At 40.2% G+C, this 21,722-nt stretch overlaps 1 protein-coding gene across 11 annotated transcripts in view; it reads left to right on the forward strand.

Annotated features, from left to right (window-relative positions):
• Nucleotides 1–21,722, forward strand: part of GTF2I (general transcription factor IIi) — a 95,866-nt gene that overhangs the window by 12,891 nt on the left and 61,253 nt on the right. For 7 of the 11 annotated variants that reach the window (XM_040082268.2, XM_058422971.1, XM_058422978.1 and 4 more), the window contains exons 2-10: nt 5,902–6,007; nt 7,381–7,519; nt 15,528–15,662; nt 16,033–16,216; nt 16,429–16,457; nt 18,072–18,120; nt 18,812–18,855; nt 19,423–19,440; nt 19,520–19,597. In XM_040082268.2, coding sequence (XP_039938202.1) covers nt 5,909–6,007; nt 7,381–7,519; nt 15,528–15,662; nt 16,033–16,216; nt 16,429–16,457; nt 18,072–18,120; nt 18,812–18,855; nt 19,423–19,440; nt 19,520–19,597 — 775 coding nt within the window. In that variant the 5' untranslated portion in view covers nt 5,902–5,908. Of the gene's footprint in view, nt 1–5,901; nt 6,008–7,380; nt 7,520–14,580; nt 14,702–15,527; nt 15,663–16,032; nt 16,217–16,428; nt 16,458–18,071; nt 18,121–18,811; nt 18,856–19,422; nt 19,441–19,519; nt 19,598–21,722 lie in introns of those variants that run through there. The other 4 variants (XM_058422975.1, XM_058422976.1, XM_040082275.1 and 1 more) reach the window with 2 other exon arrangements.

Consider the following 21,722-nt stretch of genomic DNA (forward strand, 5'->3'; position numbering starts at 1 on the left):
AGAAGAAAGGGTGTATGTGTGAAGGCAGCATAACAGAATGCAAGAATGTGTGATAAAGAGAAAGACTGCTTGCCAAAGCAAGACAAAGAATACTAAACATGGAAGGCTACCGACATAACCCTAGAACCGGATTAGACCGGCCTTATGGTTTGGACTGTGACCAGGGGAACAGAGACCATGCCCAGGGAGATGAGGTAAAAAGTTCAACCTTGATGAAGACAACTTATTTTGTCCCATACAACCACCTCACCACCACCAGAGATAACTGCGCAAGTGCAGAAGGACTAATAAGATAATTAGTATATGAAGCAGGACTAGGCGGAGCTAGGAAATGAATATGCATAGATGTATTGTAAAACTTTAAGTATATGTAACATTTTAGAGGATAAAAGAGGATGCAGGTGAGTGGTTCTGCATGCCTTTGAGGAGGTATCCTGCATGTGCCTGGCGCCGAATTAATATTGTATTGTTAAGGTATCAGTTTACAAAGTCTAAAAGCTGTCATGTTTAAAGTATCTGTTGTCGCAGTGGAGATGGACATGACACTCCAAGGTTCAAGTGGCAATAGCAATCTTTATTATTCATAGCTCACATATATATGGTTTTAAAAAATCTCACGTTTGATTCCAATTGGCTAGCAATTTGTTACCACCCAGTTCACTGGCCAATAGCTCCCTGCGTACATGCTCGCTGAAGACTGGCCGGTGTTCTAATGCATTACTTGGGTTTATATTGTGTTTCATCGGATTTGTAATCTGCGTCACGTGGTTTGTCCTTACTCAGCTGTAACCCAACTCTCTTCCACTCCCACTTCTCCCTGATTGGGTAGTGTCTTGTCCCTGCCTCTGGGCCCTGCGCCCTGGGGAAAAAGCCCCGACACAGGAGGGGCGAGCTCTCTCTGGCACCGGGGAGCCATCGGGAAGGGCTCTAGCCAAGCAAGGCAGGACTCAAGAATAAAAGCTGTAATATCCCACCTGGCGAGAGAGAGCAGACTCTTTTCCTTTTGCCATTGGCGGTCGTGTAGTCTCATGGAGAAATCCAACAACTGGCGCCTTACATGTGGCTCGAAGCCACAAAAGGTTCCCAAAAAGCTGGAAGAACCACTCAGAGAGCATGTGGCTGAGGAATCTCACGCAGGTACCTGAGTCACGAAACGTAGCCCACCCACGCAGAGACAGACCCGTCAGGCTTGGCGTTTGCTGTGGAGTCTCCAAAACACAGGATTCTACAGGCCAGGGCTGCAGTTTTCTCCTTTGGACTTAAAGAACCCATCGGAGCGCTGCGAAGAAGCCCCCCGAATGGCAAGCTGCTCCCAGAGAAGGTGACCATATGTTTGTGGAAAGATGACCCTGAGATCTGGGACTAGAAGCTCTTTTTGCACCAAAAAGGGTCAGTCTCAGGCAAAAGGAGTGATTGGGAAAGAAAGGAAAGGAACGCTGGAATTTTGAGTACCACTTTCGTTTTTGTAAGGGAAAATCTTTTTCAGAGGCGGTGTTCCTCAGGGAAAAGGGTTTTTTCTCTTTCGGGGAAGGTTTTTGCTTTCAGAGTGAACCTTCAAAGTGCTTTAATAGCAGGCTTCTTTTGGCAGCCTGGGGGGGTGGAAAAGGAAACTGTTTCCCCTTTTGGCTTTTTTTCTCTCCAGTGAGGTTTTTTTTTTTCCTTTCGGTTTCTCAGTCACAGTTAAAGAGGACACAGAAACTCAAAATCTGAGCCAAAAATGGGTGCTAGGCTGTCTGTGTCTCAAAAAAGAGTCTATTACCACATTTTAAACGCCTTGGATGATGAGGAGACCTGTTGTTCAAAGAAACAGCTGAGTAAGGACAAACCACATGATACAGATTACAAATCTGATGAAACACAATATATACCCAATTAATGCATTACAACAGGCCAGCACCTGTTTCTTGCAGTTAAACCCTGCTTTTCAGTGCCTTCTTTCCTAAAAATGTTTACTTCCTATCTTTCACGGGTACAGGATTATAATTACAAAAATTATAAGACCAGTTTGAATGAGATTCTTTACCCAGCTTGATGAACCTAACCCTTCCAACCAGTAATCGATCCCAGAAAATCTTTCACACAACACATGCCATCAAACTTTTCACAACCATGTCCATGAGCTAACAAAACAAAATCAACAGCACCATGATTTCGCAAGGCAGCATGTTGCGCGCTATCTACATCTGTAGCCAAAGCACTCAAAATTAAGAAAGTTTCATTTATCTTTTTTGCTACAAAAGAAACCATTGTATTTAATTCAGAAACTATCGGGGTAAAACTTTGCTTTCCTGTTTTGATTTGCTCCCACATATTATGTCCTGGTGTATAAAAAATAAACATCCTTCTGCTGATAATGTCCCTAAAATGTGTAACTCCTGGGGTTTAAGTGAAGCTACAGGTAAATTGTCATCCCAAAGATCCCATAGTTCCATACAGCAGGTTGTGGTATTGCAACTGTTCTGGGAAGAGTGTTACATTTTGACAACATTTTGTATTACTTGTATACTTTGCCATTCAAGGCGCGTGCTATAAGGTTGTTCCAGTTATGCCATAGATGCACAAAATTGCGTCTGATTCAATGCATGGAGCAACAATACTCCAACATTGTTACTGTTCACGGTGTTGGCTGGCAGGCCATCGGGGAGGTGTTGCTGATTGTGATCCAGGGCAGAACATAGAGCAGGGTGCGCAGATGGGGCAGGTACCCATCAAATGACGGCATCTGTAGAAATACAAGCGCCCCCAAGTGACAAGGTCCACATAACCTTCCTGCTTGTTGGTAATGAGGTCCCATACCAGTACTTTACACTGAGGGGTGGGCCAAAAAGGCATTTATGATCCTTCCTGGTTTTTTTGATTCCGGACTGCCCGGGTGCTCTGATCTCTGATCTTTCTGTGTGAGTTCTCCCTTGCCAGTGCAAAAGTCTAACACCATCGACTGTAGCGAGAGAGAACACGACTCTGGGCAGGTTTAACTCTTTCCTGGCGACATGAAGATTCCAAGGCCTAACCCTTCCCTGAGAGAGAGAAGAGAGGGACAGAGTGAATGTAGAAAAGACACAGTGTGAAGTCAGTGGAGTGAGAGTGAAAGGACAATTGGGACAAGGGATTGAGGAGTTTGCCACTCCAGTTTAGGCTGGACTTCTTATTGAGCCATGGAAATAAACTGAGCCATGGAAATAAACTCTATATGTAAATTGTCCCTTTAAATCATGGGAAAGATATGCATTTGGGGAGATGATTATTTAGATTTGTGTGTGGATTTGAGCAAAGGTGTTTGCGATGGACTAAATGATATTAATTCCATAAGATGCTTGAACAGGGATAGAGATAAGAAGTCCTCTGCGCCAGTGAAGAAGTGACAAGATATCTGTGTTCCTTGAGATGAAGAATCCTTTGCCTTTGGAGTTATTAATCTTTAAAAGGTGACAACCCAGTATGCAAGAGTCTTAAGACCCATGACCCATAAGCAGCTTGGGAAACTGCTCCTGGGAGGATCACAAAGGCAGGTTTCTCTGGGCGGTTGTTTTTGTGACAGTTTAAGACCCACAAGAGAACTGTTCTAGGTTGTCAGTGGGATCCATGACTCTTAAGAGAGACTCCTCTCCTAAAGAATTGATGGAAGACTATTTTCAAATGGTGAAACTGACTGAAAATCACAGCTTTTGTATCTTTATGTTGTTTTGTAGGAAAGTTAACAGTTTGTAAAGGGAGGGAAGGGTATTTTTGGAGTTTTATTCTGTTTTGTTTTAGTTTTTTTCCCCAACTTATTTTTTTTCAATTCTTTTAGTGTGTATTAATAAAACTAGTTGTTTCCTTTGAAGCTTAAGCCTGTTTTGCTTTTCTCCTAATCTTTCTCCCACAAAAAGAGAATAAACACTAGGACCACTCCACTACATTTGGCAATCAGAATATGGCGAATGTGAAAACAACTACATTAATTGGTGTTTCTGCCTGTTTTTTAAATTATAACCATTACACCGTGGCACATATCTGTCCCATATAGTTCACATCTATAACACCAGGGTGAACAAAAATACCTTGCAATGTTGCACTTGGTCTTCCTAATAATAGTGCACTCAACCCTGTCCCAATAGGCCCATGGACCTCGAGGGGAACTTAGGGACTTCTAACAAGTCTATAGTTATTGTGTTGGTGTCACCGAGACACACAAAGCAGTCACACGCAGACAAGGGATTTCGCAAGGCAGAGGTCCTTCCGATCCAGCTCCCAGCTGAGGCAGTGGAGAGAAGAGACCCCTTTGTTTATTTCTTACTTTTTATACATTTGTGGGTCTAGCAGAAGATTGGCTTGTGGGGTTTCTACCCCTCAGCCTCAGTGGCCAGAGGAATTGTCAGTTACAATTGTTTTCAGGTTAGAAATACGTAAACAAAGGACAGAGAATGAAAAACAAAGGATTTGTTTATGTTACATCTGTGGGAAAAGGTACAAAACTGCTCTAATATTCTACAGTAACTAAAAGATCTGATTCCATTTATGAAATTCAAAAAGGCCTTAAAAAAACTCAGAAAAAACAGGGTGACATGTTGACAGTGGAAACATCCATGCCAGCTGATCATCTTGTTCTCCTTGTGAACTGGTCACACAGGCTTGCCCTGGAGGATGGGAAGGTGCTTGTATCTGCACACGCTTCCCCTTAACACCCTTTTTCCTCTTTCCCTGCTCATTGAGAGGTTGCCCATTAATGTGGAATTTGGACTTGCATTGCTTGGCAAAGTGACCTGGTTTTCTGCATTGATTACAGTTTCCTGCTATAGGCAGAGTTCTTTGTTTTGGCATGTCTCCAATGAATTGGACTTGCGGGAACAATTTGCTTTCATGTGGCCTTGATGCCCACATCCGTAACGATGGCACGACAACCTCACAGCAGCTGCAAAGGAATTAGCTAACAAAGCCACGTTACATGATTCAGTTCCAGCTTGAGCACGTGCATCAATCATTTCATCTAAGGATGGATATTCTCTTCATAATATGTCTATAGCTCTACTACAGTCTTAATTTGCGTTATCCCATGCCAGTTGCAATATCAGCTGATTTTTTGCATAGTTTTTTACTATTTCCTTTTCCATTGCATCTTGTAATCGTTCTATAAATTGCACTTAAGGCTCTTTGGGGCCCTGCTTAATTGTTGCATATCTCTGAGTTGTAGAAAAGACACAGTGTGAAAGTTTGGAATGTGCCATGTTTGGAACTTTCATCAGGGCCTGCATTCCTAAATCTCTTGCCTGTGCTAAAGTCAAGGAATTTCGGTGTGCTTGCAGCTGTGAGTTATCTATGGGAGGCAATCCCAGAAGTTGAGGGACAGTAAGATCCACCCCAAAGCATGGATCTTACTGTGGCACCTCTAAATTACTCAGCCCTTGCTCTTCGGCATATGCTATCACATTCTGGTTAGTGATGCTGTAGTCTTTGAGGCAGGATGAGATTTGAGATTTTGGGACAGGCTGGTGATAGTTTGTTTTGAGCTAGGCCCTCAAAGTCACCGGGAAGGTTGTTCTAATGTGTGTCATAATTACGATTTGCCATTTGTTTGTTAATGCCAGTGTTTGTTGCTGTGTTAATCTAGACGTGCTTAGAAGGAAAAATCAATGTAAATTCAGCTAATCAATTAAAATTACTTTTTCAGATAGTTTGTGGCCTGGTCATAGTACATTTTATTTTATGTTTAGCTGTAGCTTTGGATGAAAGAGCAGGAAGCATGAAAAAACAGAAGAGCAAGTGCTTTCTCCTGTTAATTTACGTATTTGGTTGCTTGTGTGTAGTGGACTGTGTTCTATAGGATTTTGACTTTATTTTTTTTCCTTTGCTGGCATAAAAGGGGCTTTCAATTTTTTGCACTGTTGTATGTATCTGAAAAGGTTTTTTCTTTCCATTTTACAGGAGGAAAATGGCTCAAACTATTGCACCAGCAATGTCCATCCATGATGAGGAATCCTTAGAATGCAGAATGGTGGTTAATTTTCTCATGTCAGGACTTGAGTCAATGGTATGTAGAGAAGCTAAGTTCCTGCATCATAAATTTGTCTTGTTATTTGCAGAATTATATTAGTATAATGCTTCCCACTGGGCAGCAGGGAAGGTGGGTTGTTGCATCTGTATCGTATTGTGTGTTATCCAGCCAGCTGTAACTCTGTCTTTGCTTGTGATAAATTGTGCTATCGGTAATCTTCTTTCTTGTTGTGATGTGGTTGTTTTAAAAATTACTTTGTCAAATCAGTGGGAAATATCTGTTGATTGGTTAGATACAGCGTGGTTGAAAGGCAAGAGTGTGTTCTGGTTTTTGTCGTATGTAGTGTAGAGTGAATAAATGATTTTGAGGCTAATGCCTTATCTTCAGCTGCTGTACCAACTCAACAAAACTTGTTCAGGGAATACTCCTTTTTGTTGGCATATCATCTGTTTTTTAGAAGTTATTCCATTGTGTGGGGGATTTATGGGTGGCTGGGGCTGTGAGTGGAAATGCCTGTCCCATTTCCTTGAAGCTGAGGCACTGTCCAAGATTTTGTTCTTTAAAACTGGGGGTTTTTAATAATAAGCAAGAACAAACATTTTCTTTTTAGCAATGAAACTTTGAGTGGAATAGTTATAAGACAGTGTATTGCAAATATTTTATCCCATTGGGTATATTTGGTTTTTAAAGTCTTTGTGTCACTTTTTCCTCCCATGCTGCAACTATTGGTGTTTTTATAGGTTGTAGCAACCTCTGATTTAGTTCCTGGGAGAGACTGACCTTTTGTGATCACTGCTTGGACATCTCGCCAGTTTTCTTGGGATCCTTGTTCTCTCTATAGGCTTCCTGCCTTAATTCTTGCCAGAAATTCCTCCTGGCAGAATGTATGTAGTGTTTGCAGGGATGGTGCAATCCTTCCATTCAGGGGGAATTCACCTGAGGCAGTGCCTAGCAGACAGGACTGGGCAGACTATAGGGAGCCATCCTGCTTGCAGCCACGCCTTTCTGAACAGAACATGGTGTGTGAGAAGTGTGCTGTGAATTCACAGAACTCCTGTATGCCTTGGTGAAAGCTGGAGTAAGACACTCAGTATGATTAACATGGAAGCAGCAATTTAACATGGGTTAAAGTTATAAATCATTTTAATTTAAAGAATGCCATCTCTGAGTCTGTACAGGTCTATAATAATTTTGCTAATGAATCTACAATGCTTTTGAGATTTCCCCTGAAAAGTATTCCAGAGGTGTAAATTGTGCTTTGCTACTGACTGATATTATGTTGCTCACAGTACTTTCTGAAGGGTGGATGCTGGCAACAGTATAGTAATTGTTTTACATGAAATCACATACATTTTTATTAACTGTATCTTAACCGTGGTAACAAAAGCTTTTTCTTTTTCTCTTTATAGTGTAAAGAACTTGCCAAGTCCAAGGCAGAAATTGCCTGTATTGGTGTATATGCAAAAAATATATTTGTAGTTGGAACTGAGAGAGGAAAAGCCTTTGTCAACTCTAGGGAAGATATTAAGATGGATTTTACAGAATACTGTAAGTTTCAATGTTTTATTTTTGTATGTCACAAACTGCATAATGTATATTGCATAATGCTGGTAACATTGCAAGCAAAATTCTGTCTGTTATGGCTGCGTGCTATAATTATATTGGCTATGGCAAATCTAGCTGTTTAGGAGCATAAAATGAGCAGTACCAGTGGTCTTTTCTCGAGTGTTATTTCTACAATGGTTGGAAATGTTAATTTTTTCTTCAATAATGCGACAGACGAGTACAGTAAGAAGTACTAGACTGTCCACCCTTACTGTCCATCCTACATTTTCTAGTGTGTGTTAATTTTTCTTTGTATCCCCTCCTCCAAACCTCTTTTTCCACTCAGGAAGACTGAGGAGAGCACTGAACAGGTAAAGGAGTACTTCTGTCAGCTCAGGTGGTCCTGGTTCTTCAAATCATTTCATGCCTTACTAAAGCAGATGCACAGTTTTGATAAGATAATATTTTTCATGTAGCTTTTTTATATCACTTTTATTTATTAGACAGAAGTATGCATCTGCACCATAATGAATTAAAATTACATCTGCATTACTTTTGTGCTGCTGTAAGTACATCCAGGGTGTGATTTTTGTTTAATTTCATTTTTACAGTAAAACAGTGGAACTTTGGTGTTCCTAAAACTTTATTCATTGATCCATTCATACAGAACAATATGTTTAGGGATAGGTTTGAAAGGTTCATTGACTATTTAGGGGAGCATTGATGCACTCATTTAGGAAAGCGTAGGTGGTGGACACTGCCTAAGAAATAACAAAATGTACATTTATTTGCTTAGAGAACGAGAGAAGATGCAGATCAAGGGTAGGGGATGACAGAAGAATCAGTCTGAGGAGAAGTTTAAAAAACTTTCAAGTTGTTGTTGTCAAATTAAATACTGCTTGGAAAGCAACTACATTTAGTCTGTAACAGAAAGACTTACTCCCAAAAATGCTTTTGCTGGTATGTAAAATTGTCTTGAAGGCTCTGTCTCAAAGTCAGTTGTTTGTGGTAGGGCTCTGAATTTTTTTTGTCACTGTCCTGCTGGCATGGGCAGTGACTTTCCACGCACATATTTACTCCAAGGAAAGTCACCATGATGTTGGGTTGTAACAGATGATTGTTTTAAAAATGTAGAATTGCAACCTGATTGAGGAATCAAGTATAAGATGAATCAATTTCTTTTTCTTTTTCTTTTCTTTTTAAAATTTTTTACAGGGACAATCTTCTGATACTGTTGTTTGTAACAACTGCTATCTGAGTACTGGAGAGCGAGTTCAGTTTTTCAGTCGATTTTTTTTTTTTTTTCCTTAAAGGACTTCCCTAACATTCTAGGTACTATGTTTTATTGCCAGTATAGTGGTATCATGGGCCCTGATATACCAGGGACTTTGTGTACTGGACACATCTATTAGTAGGGAATCTGAAATTATGGGGATTCGCTGTTTGATCTCCTAGCTAAACCTCTATTTCAGATTTTGTGCTGTGGGAAGCACTGGCTTCTCATCCATGCTTGTATTTGGCTGTGTGAGATGTGGTTTCTATAGAAGCATGCCTGTGTTTAAATCCTGTATCGGTTTTGATAATCCTCACCTTTTGCTTTATTCCAGTCACAAGATACTTGTTCTTGGGCTGTTTTTGTACTGTCAGGCTGATAAAATTAAACAATATTAACTTTGAAAACTGTTTTTATTATGATTCTTGCAGAACATTATGGTGTAAATCTGTGTGAACAAGATCAACTGCTGTCAGTCATTGCTTTCATGGTTTCATTAAGTGCACATCTCCCATGCTTTCAGGGGAGTCTTGATGCTAGAAGTAGTTTTCTTCCCTCCCTGAGAAAGACATTGATAATTTCAGAAAACATTACTTCAAACCAACAATTTTTAGGAATAATAGCATTACATATTCCTGGTGATGCTGATTCCATCACTACCTTTGACAGCTTTTAAGCCTTGATGAAATTTATAGTGCAGTATCTTTTGCTCTGAAAGAGCTGTGGAGGCAACAGTTCCTTTCCCCTCGTATCTTGTTTGTTCAGTCCAGTATTGTAGTGGTTTTAGTTCACCAATTTGAGTTTCCTGGCCAATGCACCAAATAATGTGTGGGTTAAACACCCTCTAGAATTACTAAGTCATTTTCTGTTGTGAGATAAGAATTAATAGGAGAGCAAAGCAGGCTCAAAACTTTAAAGGGTGTAAAGAACACTTTATTGACAGAACTAAAATAAAAAAAAAAAAATCAGAATAAATCTTTCAGAACACTCCTCCCCCACAACCTTCTTTTTTTTCCCCACTGACAACGTACAGAGACAAAAGCTTAGGAATTCAGTCAGTTGACCACCTCTAAAATAGTCTTTCATCAGTTCTCTTAGGGAGAGGGGTCTCTTTTGCCATGTCATGGAGACTCCTCCACAAGAAAACAGTTCTCTTGTGGCTTCAGTTCTCACAAATAGCAGCCACCCAGAAATCTGCATTTGTGAAGTCCCTCCCATCTTATGCATTCCCTCCCACAGCTGTGTTCATGGCCCATGTCAAACTCATGGGGTACTGTTTTAAGGATGAGTTCAAAACAAAGGTTCTCTTCATCTATCTCTGAGATTGTCTTAATCTCTAGGAACAGAAATCTTCTTTCCCTGAGGACAGAGGGTCTTTCATCACTCTCATCTCTCTCTCTCTGTTCAAGCTTCTCATAAGATCACAGCTACTTCAGCATCTACTTGCTTCAGCATGGATACCTTTGGTCCTGTCTGCAGTTTGAACACTCCATCTCCCCATACTGTTTCCATGAATTAAAGGGGTGTTTTAGTGTATCAAGTCCATCACCACGGCTTTGTAAAAGAATTTCAGCCTAAGACTAAGGCATCTCCTCATTCTCCTCCCATCTGGGACTTGGTGTCTTCACTGACCTTTCTTCACTGACCTTGGTGTCTTCATGTTGTTTCTCTACATGTCTTCACTCTGTCTCGTTTTCTCACTTGATAGAAGATGAATGTCCTGCAAGTTTCATCTGTGCAGGGAAAGAGTTAATATCTCACCCAGGGCCTGTAGATGGTCAAGATGGCTGGCAGTGGCCAAAGCAGTCACGATGATGGATTTTTGCCACGCTGGGGGCCGTGCCAGGATCTCAGGGGCCCAGCCAGAATGACCGCAGCCGCTCTGGCCGCACGGCTGGTCTCAGGCCCATACTGCATTTAATTCCAGCCACAGGTCAGCCCAGCAGCAAGATGTTAAGAGCCCCTGGGGCCCAGCCCAGCCAGGATGGGGCCCTTTGACCTCCTCTCCCTCTGCCTGGCAGCCGCTGGGGCCCAGCCTGGATGGAGCCCAGCGGGCTCCCTGGGAAGGGGTATGGCCCCTCGGCAGGGCCCAACAGAGCTCATACTGAGCATATGGACACAAGTGTAGATACTTCTCTGCTGTAAGCAATCAAGATCATATACTTCTTGCCTTAACAGTACATTTTTGCTTTAGTTTCTGTCCCCTGCTAAAGTGTTTTGCGTGGTCCTCAGTTCCTCTTGCGTGGTCTTGGCAAGATGAAGTGCCTCTGGATTGTCATCTCTGGATTGCTGTGAAGTGGTGGGTTATCAGCTGTCCTGAACAGGTGACTTACTCCTGGGGTATCTGAAAAATGCTATTCCTTTCATGTGTTCATCTTCATCGTCTTGGCAGTTTCCCTTAGGCTCTGTGGAATTCATTCTCATTTGAATGTGAGCTGGGGATAATTTATGTGACAACCAAAGAAACCCCAAATCCAGAGGAAGCCTTATTTTCCCCAGGTTGTATTTCCTTGTCAGAAGGGAACTTCAGAAAGTCTGTCAGAAGAGCTTTCTGACTCAGAAGCACCTTTTTGGTCACCTGTTCTGGACCAAAAGATATTTGCCCAGCACCATGTGTTCTAGCCCATCTGCCAAAGAGACAATTCTTCTCCAAGAATCCCAGTTGCCTCTGCTTGCATTTTCACTGGTCCTGGCTGCTACACCATTAATATGTGGGTTGCAGGGAAGCTAATCCTGCTAGTTCTGTGACTTCTGATGGGTCTCCCAGTCACACTGGTTTTTTATTTGGTGGTGCCAGGGCTTTAGGCTCACTTGCCTGAGACAGGGACATCTTGCACATGTAGGTGATTCATCTTGGATAGGTCCTTTATATTTGGAGCCTCCATTTTTCTTCTGATGACCTTGGGTTTCCACACTGATCTTAACAATGCATCTGGGCAATGTATGGGCCAGAGTTTGAGTTGAAGTCCTGCTAGAGACTTCAGGCCAGGGTCTTTCACTCTTCTTACCTGTACCTCCATGTCCACCCAGCCCCAGTTTGCAAGAACTTGTAGTTCCAGGAACGCTCAAAATCTGAGTGTTTTTAATGAAAACAGCTGTCGCTAGATGACAGGAAGAGAAGTGATACTCACACTCCAACTCTAAAGCAAAAGAAGGCTAACTTTATTATGGTTACCTCGCTTTTATAGATTCCAGACAGTGACCAGGGATTGGAGAACAAGGTTACCACCTCTCCATCCCACTGGCCAGGCTAGAAGTCAATCAGTTGTCCCTCATCAGAGAGGAATGTGAAAAACAACTCTTGTTTATGTTATAAGCGTGAGAAGACTCCACTACAGAATGTAAACATTCGCAGAATGCTAATAGAATATGACGACACACAGCCATTCCTCCTGCTCGGGAAGAATGAATGGAATGCACTTTTCCACAGCCTTTATGAGAAAGATTGCTCAGTTTTGGGTCACCAGTGTGTTTCTTTGGCATGTGAATTATTGTTTTCTCTTGGAAGCTAGGTAGAGCTTAAAGAATAACTGGCAAAAATAGATAAAAGAATGTAAAAGTATCCATGTAGTATGATAGACACAACTGGAACCAGTGAAGAAACAGATAATGAGGAACATAGTTGCTTTTTGGACTAAATTATATAACAAGAAGCAACGGCGAATGCCTAAAGAAAAATTCAAGGCAAGGTCATCTATAACATTGGGGGCACTCAGTGAGTACAACCACCAGAGACCCCTTTAGATGACCCTGTAGGAGCATAAAAAGACATAAAAGGAGCACCAGGCAGATGCATGCAAATTAGTTCTAGGAAAAGTGATGTTATTATCCAGGAAGTACATTGTAATAAATATGTATGAGCCTGATGGAATAAATATTCTGTTGTAAAGTTTTAGGACACGCATTTGATTAGAGGAGATATCCTCTGAGTGTGTCCAGTGCTGTAATAAAGAATTACAACCAAAGCAAACCGTTTTTAGCTGTGCACCCACTTATTCACCTCTTTCATTGCAGTAATTTTCTTAAAGCACAGATAATGAAATACATGTCTATGAGTGGTGTCACAAAATTGTTGTTGCTCTTAAGTTGCCTCTCAGAGTGCCTGTGCAGGAGTCACATTCATATTCTTAAAATTATTACGTGTTTTTCTCTCCATGAGGGATTGAAAACTACCTGATTAAAAATCTTCTGATGTTTTAAGATGTCTTAACTGGGATTGATAGCTCTTTTGCTAGAGGAGTCCTGAGCTCTATCAGCTTCAGATACCAAATTGTGCCAGCTTTTCTCTGTTGAGCATCTCGACTTCAGGTCTTTTTTTTGGGGGGGAAGTTTCAGTTAAGTAAGTTGTTTTTCTGCTAAAGCTTGTTTTCTTTGTTTCTTATTCTTTGGTGAGATGAGGACAGTGCTGGATTTGTTGCTTGTCTGTGGTGTGACCCAGCAGAGCATTCTCTGCCCTGCAGGAGAAATGCAGCCTACCTCCTCCCAACACAGCTCTCTGTTGTGCAGGAACGGGGACAGTTGGGAGATTCCTTATCCAGCTCGGTGCTGTGCTGGACTGTCAGGCCTGGGGGGAAGGATATTCTGAAGAACCAAAACACCTAAAGAGTTGAAGAAGATAAGAGACACATAAGCATGTATTGACTCTTATTGCAAAATGAGGGTTGTTGGGAGTTGTGTAGTTGTAATCCGGCTGAATCCAGAAGAGTAGAGAAATGAATTCTGCTGGATGCTCCCAACTTTGCAGAATGCAATTCTTTTACCACATAACCATTCCTCCCCCTTCATGTGCCATTTACCCTGTAAATGCAGCCCCCTCATCCCTCTTCTGCACCAGATCTTGTTGCATATGTCCTAGGCATCCCTTCCCAAATGTAGTCCAAATCCTGCTCAGGGCTCCAGTAATTGTCGCTTTGGAAGAGTCTCAGAAGTTGTGTAATTTCCAGGGGTTTGTGTGTCCATTGGTAGTGGCAGGAGGAATGAATGCCTGCTAGGTTTGATCAGCTGTGCAGGGCTGTTAAAAATCTTGCTGTGTTTGAAACTTAATCTTGTTTGTGTGTATTGATTAAAATGGGCCAGCAGTTGTTGGAGGGATTAGGGAGGCAGATTCATAATGTGATCTTAAGAAAATGCAAAAAATCATGTAATAAGAAAACCCCCCATAAGTATTTGTCTTCTACTTAAGAAAGAAAATTTCTCTATCTTTTGTCTGCTTTTCATTTTCATGTAAAGTGGGCAGTGTTGTCATCTTAATTTTGGTTTGTTTATTATTTTTAGAAAGTGTGAGTCCACTTTCTGAAGCTGCTGGCACTAAAGGCATTTTCAGTGAATCAGTTTCTTACATGGGAAAAACGCCCACTCAAAAAGCTACATTAGATAGAGCTGTAAATGGAAACTGATGTCTTATCCCAAGTCCACAGGCAAATCTTAAAAGCTGTCATTGATTGAGCACCTGTGTTGCAGGTATATAACAACATCCCAGTTTTGCATTTTTGTTCATGTTCTGATAGGCCCTGTCATACTGCAGAGAAAGCAAAAGTTTCAGGCCTGAAGAGCTGGCAAGCTAAATGTCTTGTGGAGGTGGGTTTCCAGGGCACGAAGCAGACGTATGGTCTGCAGAGGAAGGATGACATTCTCTTTGAAATGAAGATACGAGTTTTTGAGGTGATAAATGTGGTTTTACTAAAAGCATTTCTGCTTCAGCTCATTTCACAGCCCATTTGTAATCAGTTGTTCAAACTGATGTTTGTTTTCTTGTGTCAGTGTAGAATTCTGATGCCAGCAGTCCTGGTGATGCACATCGCAGTGTTTCAGGCTTACTGCTGTGCTGGCTCGTGGTGAAGTCATGACACAGCTTCAGCCCTGATTATGCTCTTGCACAAAGGAACAGAGATCTCCCTTGCCTTTCCTTCCAGGTAGGCAAGCATATCTCTGTTGTTTGCCTCTGGTTTTGCTGGATGATTCTCAGTAAATCTTAGCAAGAATTGAGTTACAAGAAAGGAAGGCTGCCACCCGAAATCATCGCTTCTGTTTGCTTTTTAATACTGGAAGTGTTCTTAGTTCTTCACTCCTTTTGCAGTGACTTTTGCTCAGAGACTAGAACAAGATGTAGGGCTGGAATCTCTGTTTTGATGATGGCTTGTTTGTAGCTCCTCTTACTCAGCAGTAAGAGGTGTGTACTTAAAATGTCCTTTGAAAGAGATGTCCTGTCAGGGCAAAAATCAGATCTCTTCAGTAAAATGTTCTGCGAAGCACATACAGAATAAATAAACTGGGACATAACAGAACTGCTACATAAGATGTCATGCACAGCACTAGAGAGCTATGGGACCCTTCACACTGGCGTTTTACCTTTTCCTTGGTGACTCTGTTGGTCGTTCTTTTCTTGGCAGTTTAGCGTTTTATTTTAACTGTGTTCCCTTCTCATGAGATTAAGAGCGTTTTCTACCTCTTCATGCCAAAAAAAGCCTTGGATGTGTCTCTTAATTTGTCATTCATATTCTTCAGGGGGTGATATTTGCAAAGATTGCAGGGAGGATATAATAATTCTGGTGTAAATTTAAACTTGCTCATTGCTTATGTACATAGATACATGCATTTGCTTCTAATACAAGTAAATTCTGAAAATTTCCTGGCAGGATTCCTTCTTGAGAATCTCTAGTCTAAAGTGGAGGGACTAGGCACTTCTAATAACTTACTGTTTTATTTTATGTTTGTCTTGTTTTTATCAATGACCATCAGGTGTCACAGGAGAGGACAGGCCTGCAGAACTGCAGAAAACGAGGACCACACCACCTGTAAACAGACAGACAGTGGATGCTGAGGAGCTGGAGGCTCATAGAAAGTCTGTGGAAGACTTTTTCTGCTTGTGCTACGGTGGGTGCTTTAAATTCTTCTGAAGAGCTGTTCTGGATTTTTAAATTTTTATTCCATTTGGGAGGAAAAAAAACTGCATGATCTTAGCCTTCCAGTTACACTGCTATTTTTGGAAATTTCTAGTAGCTGTTTTTGAAAAATGCACATTTAGTGGTTCTTCTTGGTGTGTTTTGTGGGCTGTGTTTTGAGATTATTGCACAGTGCATCTTAGTGCCAGCAGTACCTAGTCTTCTGAGGAGATTTGCCTCCACACTTTGCTTTTGCTCCAATCCTATCCAAAGTTACAAAGTTTTATGAGGGGCTCATCTTTTTCCTAAATTTAACAGTCTTGACATCAAAACAACCTCCTCTTTTTATTTTTTTTCCCTAGGTAAAGCTTTAGGAAAGTCAACAATGGTACCTGTGCCCTACGAAGAGATCCAGAGGAACCAGTCTGTTGTGATAGTGCAGGGCCTGCGGGAAGGACTCGCGTTTGAGCATCCGTCAAATTACAATGTTTCCACCCTGAAATGGATTTTGGAAAACAAATCACAGATCTCATTTAGTATCAACAGGTTGGTTGATCTCTTTCTTGTGCTTTCTTGTTTGATCTCTTTCTTGGTCCGTCCAATTTGGTCTTGTACTTAAGTGAAATGAATTGTAATTTTTAATTAAATACATTGCGGACAGTTTCCCTTAAACAGGAATTCTCTCTGTAATATACACTACCAAGTAATTAACAATGTCTTTGCTGAAACTGAGTTTTCCTTCCCATATTTCCGCACAGGCCTTCCCTAGAACCAAAGAAGCACGTAGGTAAGTTAATGCTTATTCAGACCAAACAGAAAAAGATTGTAATTTGATTGTAATTTGAGTTTAGTTAGCAATATACATAGCAATATACATAGAACATTTGGTCATGTCAATAGTGGCAAACTGTGCAGAAATTTTTAGACTGTGAGAGGCCTTATTTATGGAGCTCTAACCCTTTCCTTTATGTTTTTGCCAGGAGTAACTCATTAGAGATGAAATTCATTCTGTTTCATTCTTTGTCTTGATCAAGTTCATTCTGTTTCATTCTTTGTTCTTATACTGAATTTAAATTTAACGTGAATTGTACAGTATCCTAGGGGAAGGAGAAATGAACTTACAAAGGACTGCTTTCAGTTTTTAGAAGATGCCAAGACTTTTTAGTGCTTGTGTTCCACTACCCAGCTGATTTTGGCATTTATATTTCATATTTAAAGGTAATTTAATCTTCTGGAGTGGCTAGGTGTTGAGGTTCCTATGAAATTCTCTATATATTAAAAATTCTGAGCTAGAGTGAGTTTTGTAAAACTCTACAGATTCACTTCCAGCTTAGGAGAAATCCCTTCTCCTGTTCCTTTTATGCTATCATGTTGCTTTACTTGCTAAATGCATAAGTGAGAGGATTTATTTTATGAAAACAATGACGCAATCTCTGAAGGAATGTAGTCAAAAAGGAAAAGTTTAATTTTTTAGGTGAGAGGGCCAGAAGTTGATGCTTGACTAGTAAAATTAGAAATGTGTTGCCTGTGCTCAGGTTGAGGAGGTGGAATATTACAGAGATTCTGGTAATAATACAGTTCTGTCAGAAATACAAAGCAGGTTTTCAGTGTGCTAAGTGACTGTGGTGGTTTCAGTTTAACTGGGTGGAAACACAAATTAAGCGTAGTGGTTTTGGTTCACCAATCCAAGTTCCCTGGCCAATGCACCAATTACCTGTTCAAAGGCCAGAAGCAACAGAGTTCTTCCTGGGGTTTGTTAGTTTTTAAATGTGATTTCACTGGGGCGTGTTCAGCTTTCTATGATGCTTTAACAGGGTGTCAGTATTCAAAACTAGGCAGCTGATTGGTTCTGTTGGGTCCAGAGGCGGCTGTCAGCAGTCCTCCCAGAGAATCACTTCCTTAACGGATGGATTTTCTCTTTAAGTAAAAACCAAGCTATGTTAAACCATGACATTCTCCACCCCTCGTCTCCGTGAATACGCATTTAAAAATTATTATCAAAATTACATTCAACATGCAACTTCTTCCTAGAACAATAAAAACTACTGAACGAAACAGAAGCAAATTTTTACACCAACTTCTACCCCTAGACATTTCATTAAAATTGCAATATGCCATTTCCACTATCATTCTACTAAATACTTATTTTGCTCATTATTTCTCCCAAGTAATATTTATCTCAAAGCTTTCATCAACTGCCCACATTCTCCACCAAAAGATTCTAAATGATGCGAGCTGTTTGTGTCTAGGTACAGTTTAAAGGAATACCTGTGAATAAGGAAAATAGGCTTGTTAAATGGGAACGGGCTTTTGCTTTGTGAAATCAGTGTTACAGTGTTTTCAATTTGTGTTTTAAGTAAATGGAGTACAGGAAATGCAAATATTGTCTTTTAACTTTCAGGAGCTGATAGGACAGATCCTTCACATTCAGTTATACCTCCAGTTGGAAGGTGAATTTAAAATAATGTAGATTTTTTTTTTAATCAACTGTTTTTTCATGTTGTTATCTTTGTCTTAATGTGCTTTTTCTGCCCAGCTGACCTTTGAATAACTTTTGCTTGCTTGGCATTATAAAAAGCGTGAAGCTCAATCTTTTCTTTCTTTTGATCGTTATTTGTGAGGAAATTATTACAAGTTAAACAGATGGCAAAGTTTCTCCTCGGTTTAATTAGCCCAATAGGTGTTCTTAATTCACAGTCTGTTAGTCAGGGCTAAGTTTGCCACGATTTATGGTATGGCAGTGAGGGAGCACAGATGTAATGTTGGTTCCTTCCCCCCTCCTCAATTTGGAAAAAGTGATTTTATTAGTAAATGAAGATACTAGATCTGTAATACATCAAAAATTTGTTAATGTGAAAACAGGGATCAGTTTTCTGTGCTTTCGTGTTTGCCTCTCATTAAATGCTAAACATGATCTGAATATTCTGTATGCCTCAAAAAATGTAGGATAAGTGATTGCTGGCAATTCACTTGTGAAAAGTCAGATAAACCAATATGCAGGGTTTTTAAATTTTACGTTCTTGTTAGAAAAAATCCTGAGAGATTGATTTTACTTAACAAGCTATAAAGCTTGAAGAAGTTCCAAGAAATGTAAGGGTTTTTTTAATAATGTGATTCTGTTTGATTTGTTTATTTTTATAGTTGTCCTCCTGTTAAAGTGAAAATGGAATCAAGCAAGGATTCTGGTACGTTCAAAAGTTTTGCCTTAGTTTGCAGGGGAAAAAAAAAAAAAAAAGCCAGGTTCTGTTCAGGAGACTGAAGTAAAGATAGAAAGCTCAAAAAAAAGAAAAGAAAAGTAGCAAAAAGACATCCTTGGTGAGATGGAAAAACTTTTCTTTCCTTGAAACTGTCCATTTTTCAGTTGGAGTTTTTATCAAATATTAAACTCTAGCCAAATGCTTCCATTTCAAGAGGGAGGAAATTTGTAAGCTTCTTCTCTCAGAAGAGTTGAATAGGAGCTTTTCCAGGACTTTCAGCACAATGAGTGATAAAATATATATTTTTTTTCCTGTGGTAGCATGCAAAGAGGAAGGAGCCTGTTTTAAAAATATTCTTCAGATCTGAGATCCTATGTGCAGGGAAGCCTAGTTTGTAGGGAGGCATTTAATCCTAGATCCTTTCTGGGATTGACCAAATGGAAACATAAGAAACCAGCAGGTCATTTTGATACCATTGTTTTCACTCAACAAGTGTGTAATATTTTCTTTTTTCTTTTCTTTCTTTTTCTTCTTTTTCTTTGTTTGTTTTAATAGAGATCAACGAGGATCTTGGTGGGTGCTTTTGTTTGTTCTGTTTTAAGAATCTGCTTATTACTACTTTCCATATTTGATTCCTTTGTTGCTTCTTCAGGAATTTCTTCCAAAACGTCAGCAGTAACAATGAAGCAGGAAATAGATGATCCTAACTACTATCAAGTTAATACTCCAGGTAACGATACCAATTTTCATATGTTTATCTCATGAAAGGATTGCTTGCCTAAGTGTTGATCTCGCCATGCCTCTCTTTTTGCTGATTTCTGGGCATTAAACATGCAGTTACTTCGTTCTCTTAGGATACAGCATTTCCATGCTGCCTGTCATTTAAGTTTAATGTTTAAGTTATCATGAAGAATATCCAAAGACCTAAGGAAAAACTTCAACCCAAACCAATGTGGTTTTTTTGGTCTGAAGAAGTTCCAGGAGTCTTTTGAGCTGCTTGATGTATTTTTCTGAGAGTATATTGTGCAGACTCTATAACTTCAATGACTTTGTTTAACAGGAAATAAACCTTTACAGTGATACTTGCTAGAGCACTGCTTGAATTCTCTCTTTAAAGTTTCAGTAACTTTTATACACTGTGCATCGTAGAATCAGCCATTCTGTGATTCTGTGATTGGAAGTGTATCAATCACTCCTCTTGAACGGAATGAGCAATAATGTGTCCAAATTGTATTGAAAGGTTTATTTATGTGGACAAAGCGTAACAGTATTTATGAGGCCCAGGGCTCAGCCTCCGTGTATGTTTTGTCTCCCAGTTGATTTGCCTCACCTCTGTGTATCCAGTTAACTCATCCACCTTGGCTAGGAGAAAACAGAAATTGTTTTCTCTGCATGTTGACATGAACAGTAATTAAGAAATTGTGATTATAAATAGCAGGATAAAATAACTAAACACTTAAATTTATAATTTCAACCGATGTGTATTTGTTGTTAGTTTGAGTAACACAGGGAAACGGGGGCACACGTGCCCATGAAGCTGCCCCGCATCTCTCAATGACAGTTACATGTTCAACAGTGAAGTGCAAAACAGCACATCCCTTCATTTTGTAATATTATATATTATTGAGATAGCATTTTGTGTGTGTTCAGGCATGAAGATTCATGAGACTGTTTTTAATGTGCTTTAATAACTAACTGTGGTCGTGGAATCAATGTTTTCATCCTGGCATATTTCAAGTAACATACGAGCATCATTCAGAGATGTCTCAACCATGGCATAGCCAAGTGTCACCTTTGAGTGCAGAACTAGAAAGGTGTTAGGATTATCTGCTCTTCATCTGTGTACATTGCCTGGCCTTGCAGGCTTACAGGCTAGGCAAATGGTGATTTACAGGCAGGATTTAGTGTAGTAAAAGTCCATCCTGGTTTGAAGACAACCTACTTATTGTTCCTTCCAATCTCAAGGTCTTCTTATCCTTTTGCTTTTCATCCTCATTTTGGTTTTCCATTTCATGCACACAAATGATGTCAGAGTTTGGCTGATAGCCCATGGTGTAACTCAATGCTATCTGAAGAGAGTCTGCACCGGAATACTTTTTTTACAAAATAGTATCCATTGCACTGCAGTGTGTTTGTCTGAGCTGAAAAATCCAAGTTATGCAATATGCTTCCAGGGTGAAGTCTAAGCACATTTGATGGAGGGGATTTCTGTTGTCTTTCACAGAACTCTAAATTTAAATCTTCTGATTGTTGAGGAGAAATACATATCTCTGATAAAGCTGTGCTTGCTTAATAACTCCTCCTCTCCACCTGCAGTGTAGTTGTCCAAAATGGCATTTAAAACAAGACAGAACTGAGTATATTAGTAGAAGTGATGGGGTGCTGTAAGCTAAGAGGTATTTTCTCTTTCCTGTCAAGTCATGCTGACTTAACAAGTAAAGCAGCTTCCCCTTTATTCTTTCAGCAGCTTCCCATTCTGATTCAAGCCACAGGTTGTCCAAACTATAGAGAGCTATAAATTCTGGAGGCACATAGGAGTTTGTGTGTGGGTGGTGGTGCTGTACAAGAGGTGAACCTTAGAAAAGTGCAGTTATTCCGAGGGGTGTTCCTGAGAAATGACATATTCTGCCCTAGCACTGCCTTTGGAGAGATGAGCTAGAAAAGAAAGAAAATGGATTAAGTAATAAATTTTGTTAAAAATAACCTACAGCAAAGGCCAGGCTTGTCCATTTCCAAGAAGAAACAACTTAAGTATTAGAGAACAGCAATCTCCTTTGGGCTTCCCGGAGAGAATGATTCACTGATAAAATTTCATGGTTATATTTTTTCTCTAAGTGCTTCCTCTCAAAGATCTG

Source organism: Hirundo rustica, chromosome 19 (genome assembly GCF_015227805.2).
Source record: "Hirundo rustica isolate bHirRus1 chromosome 19, bHirRus1.pri.v3, whole genome shotgun sequence".
In the NCBI taxonomy this organism is placed as follows: Eukaryota; Metazoa; Chordata; class Aves; order Passeriformes; family Hirundinidae; genus Hirundo; species Hirundo rustica.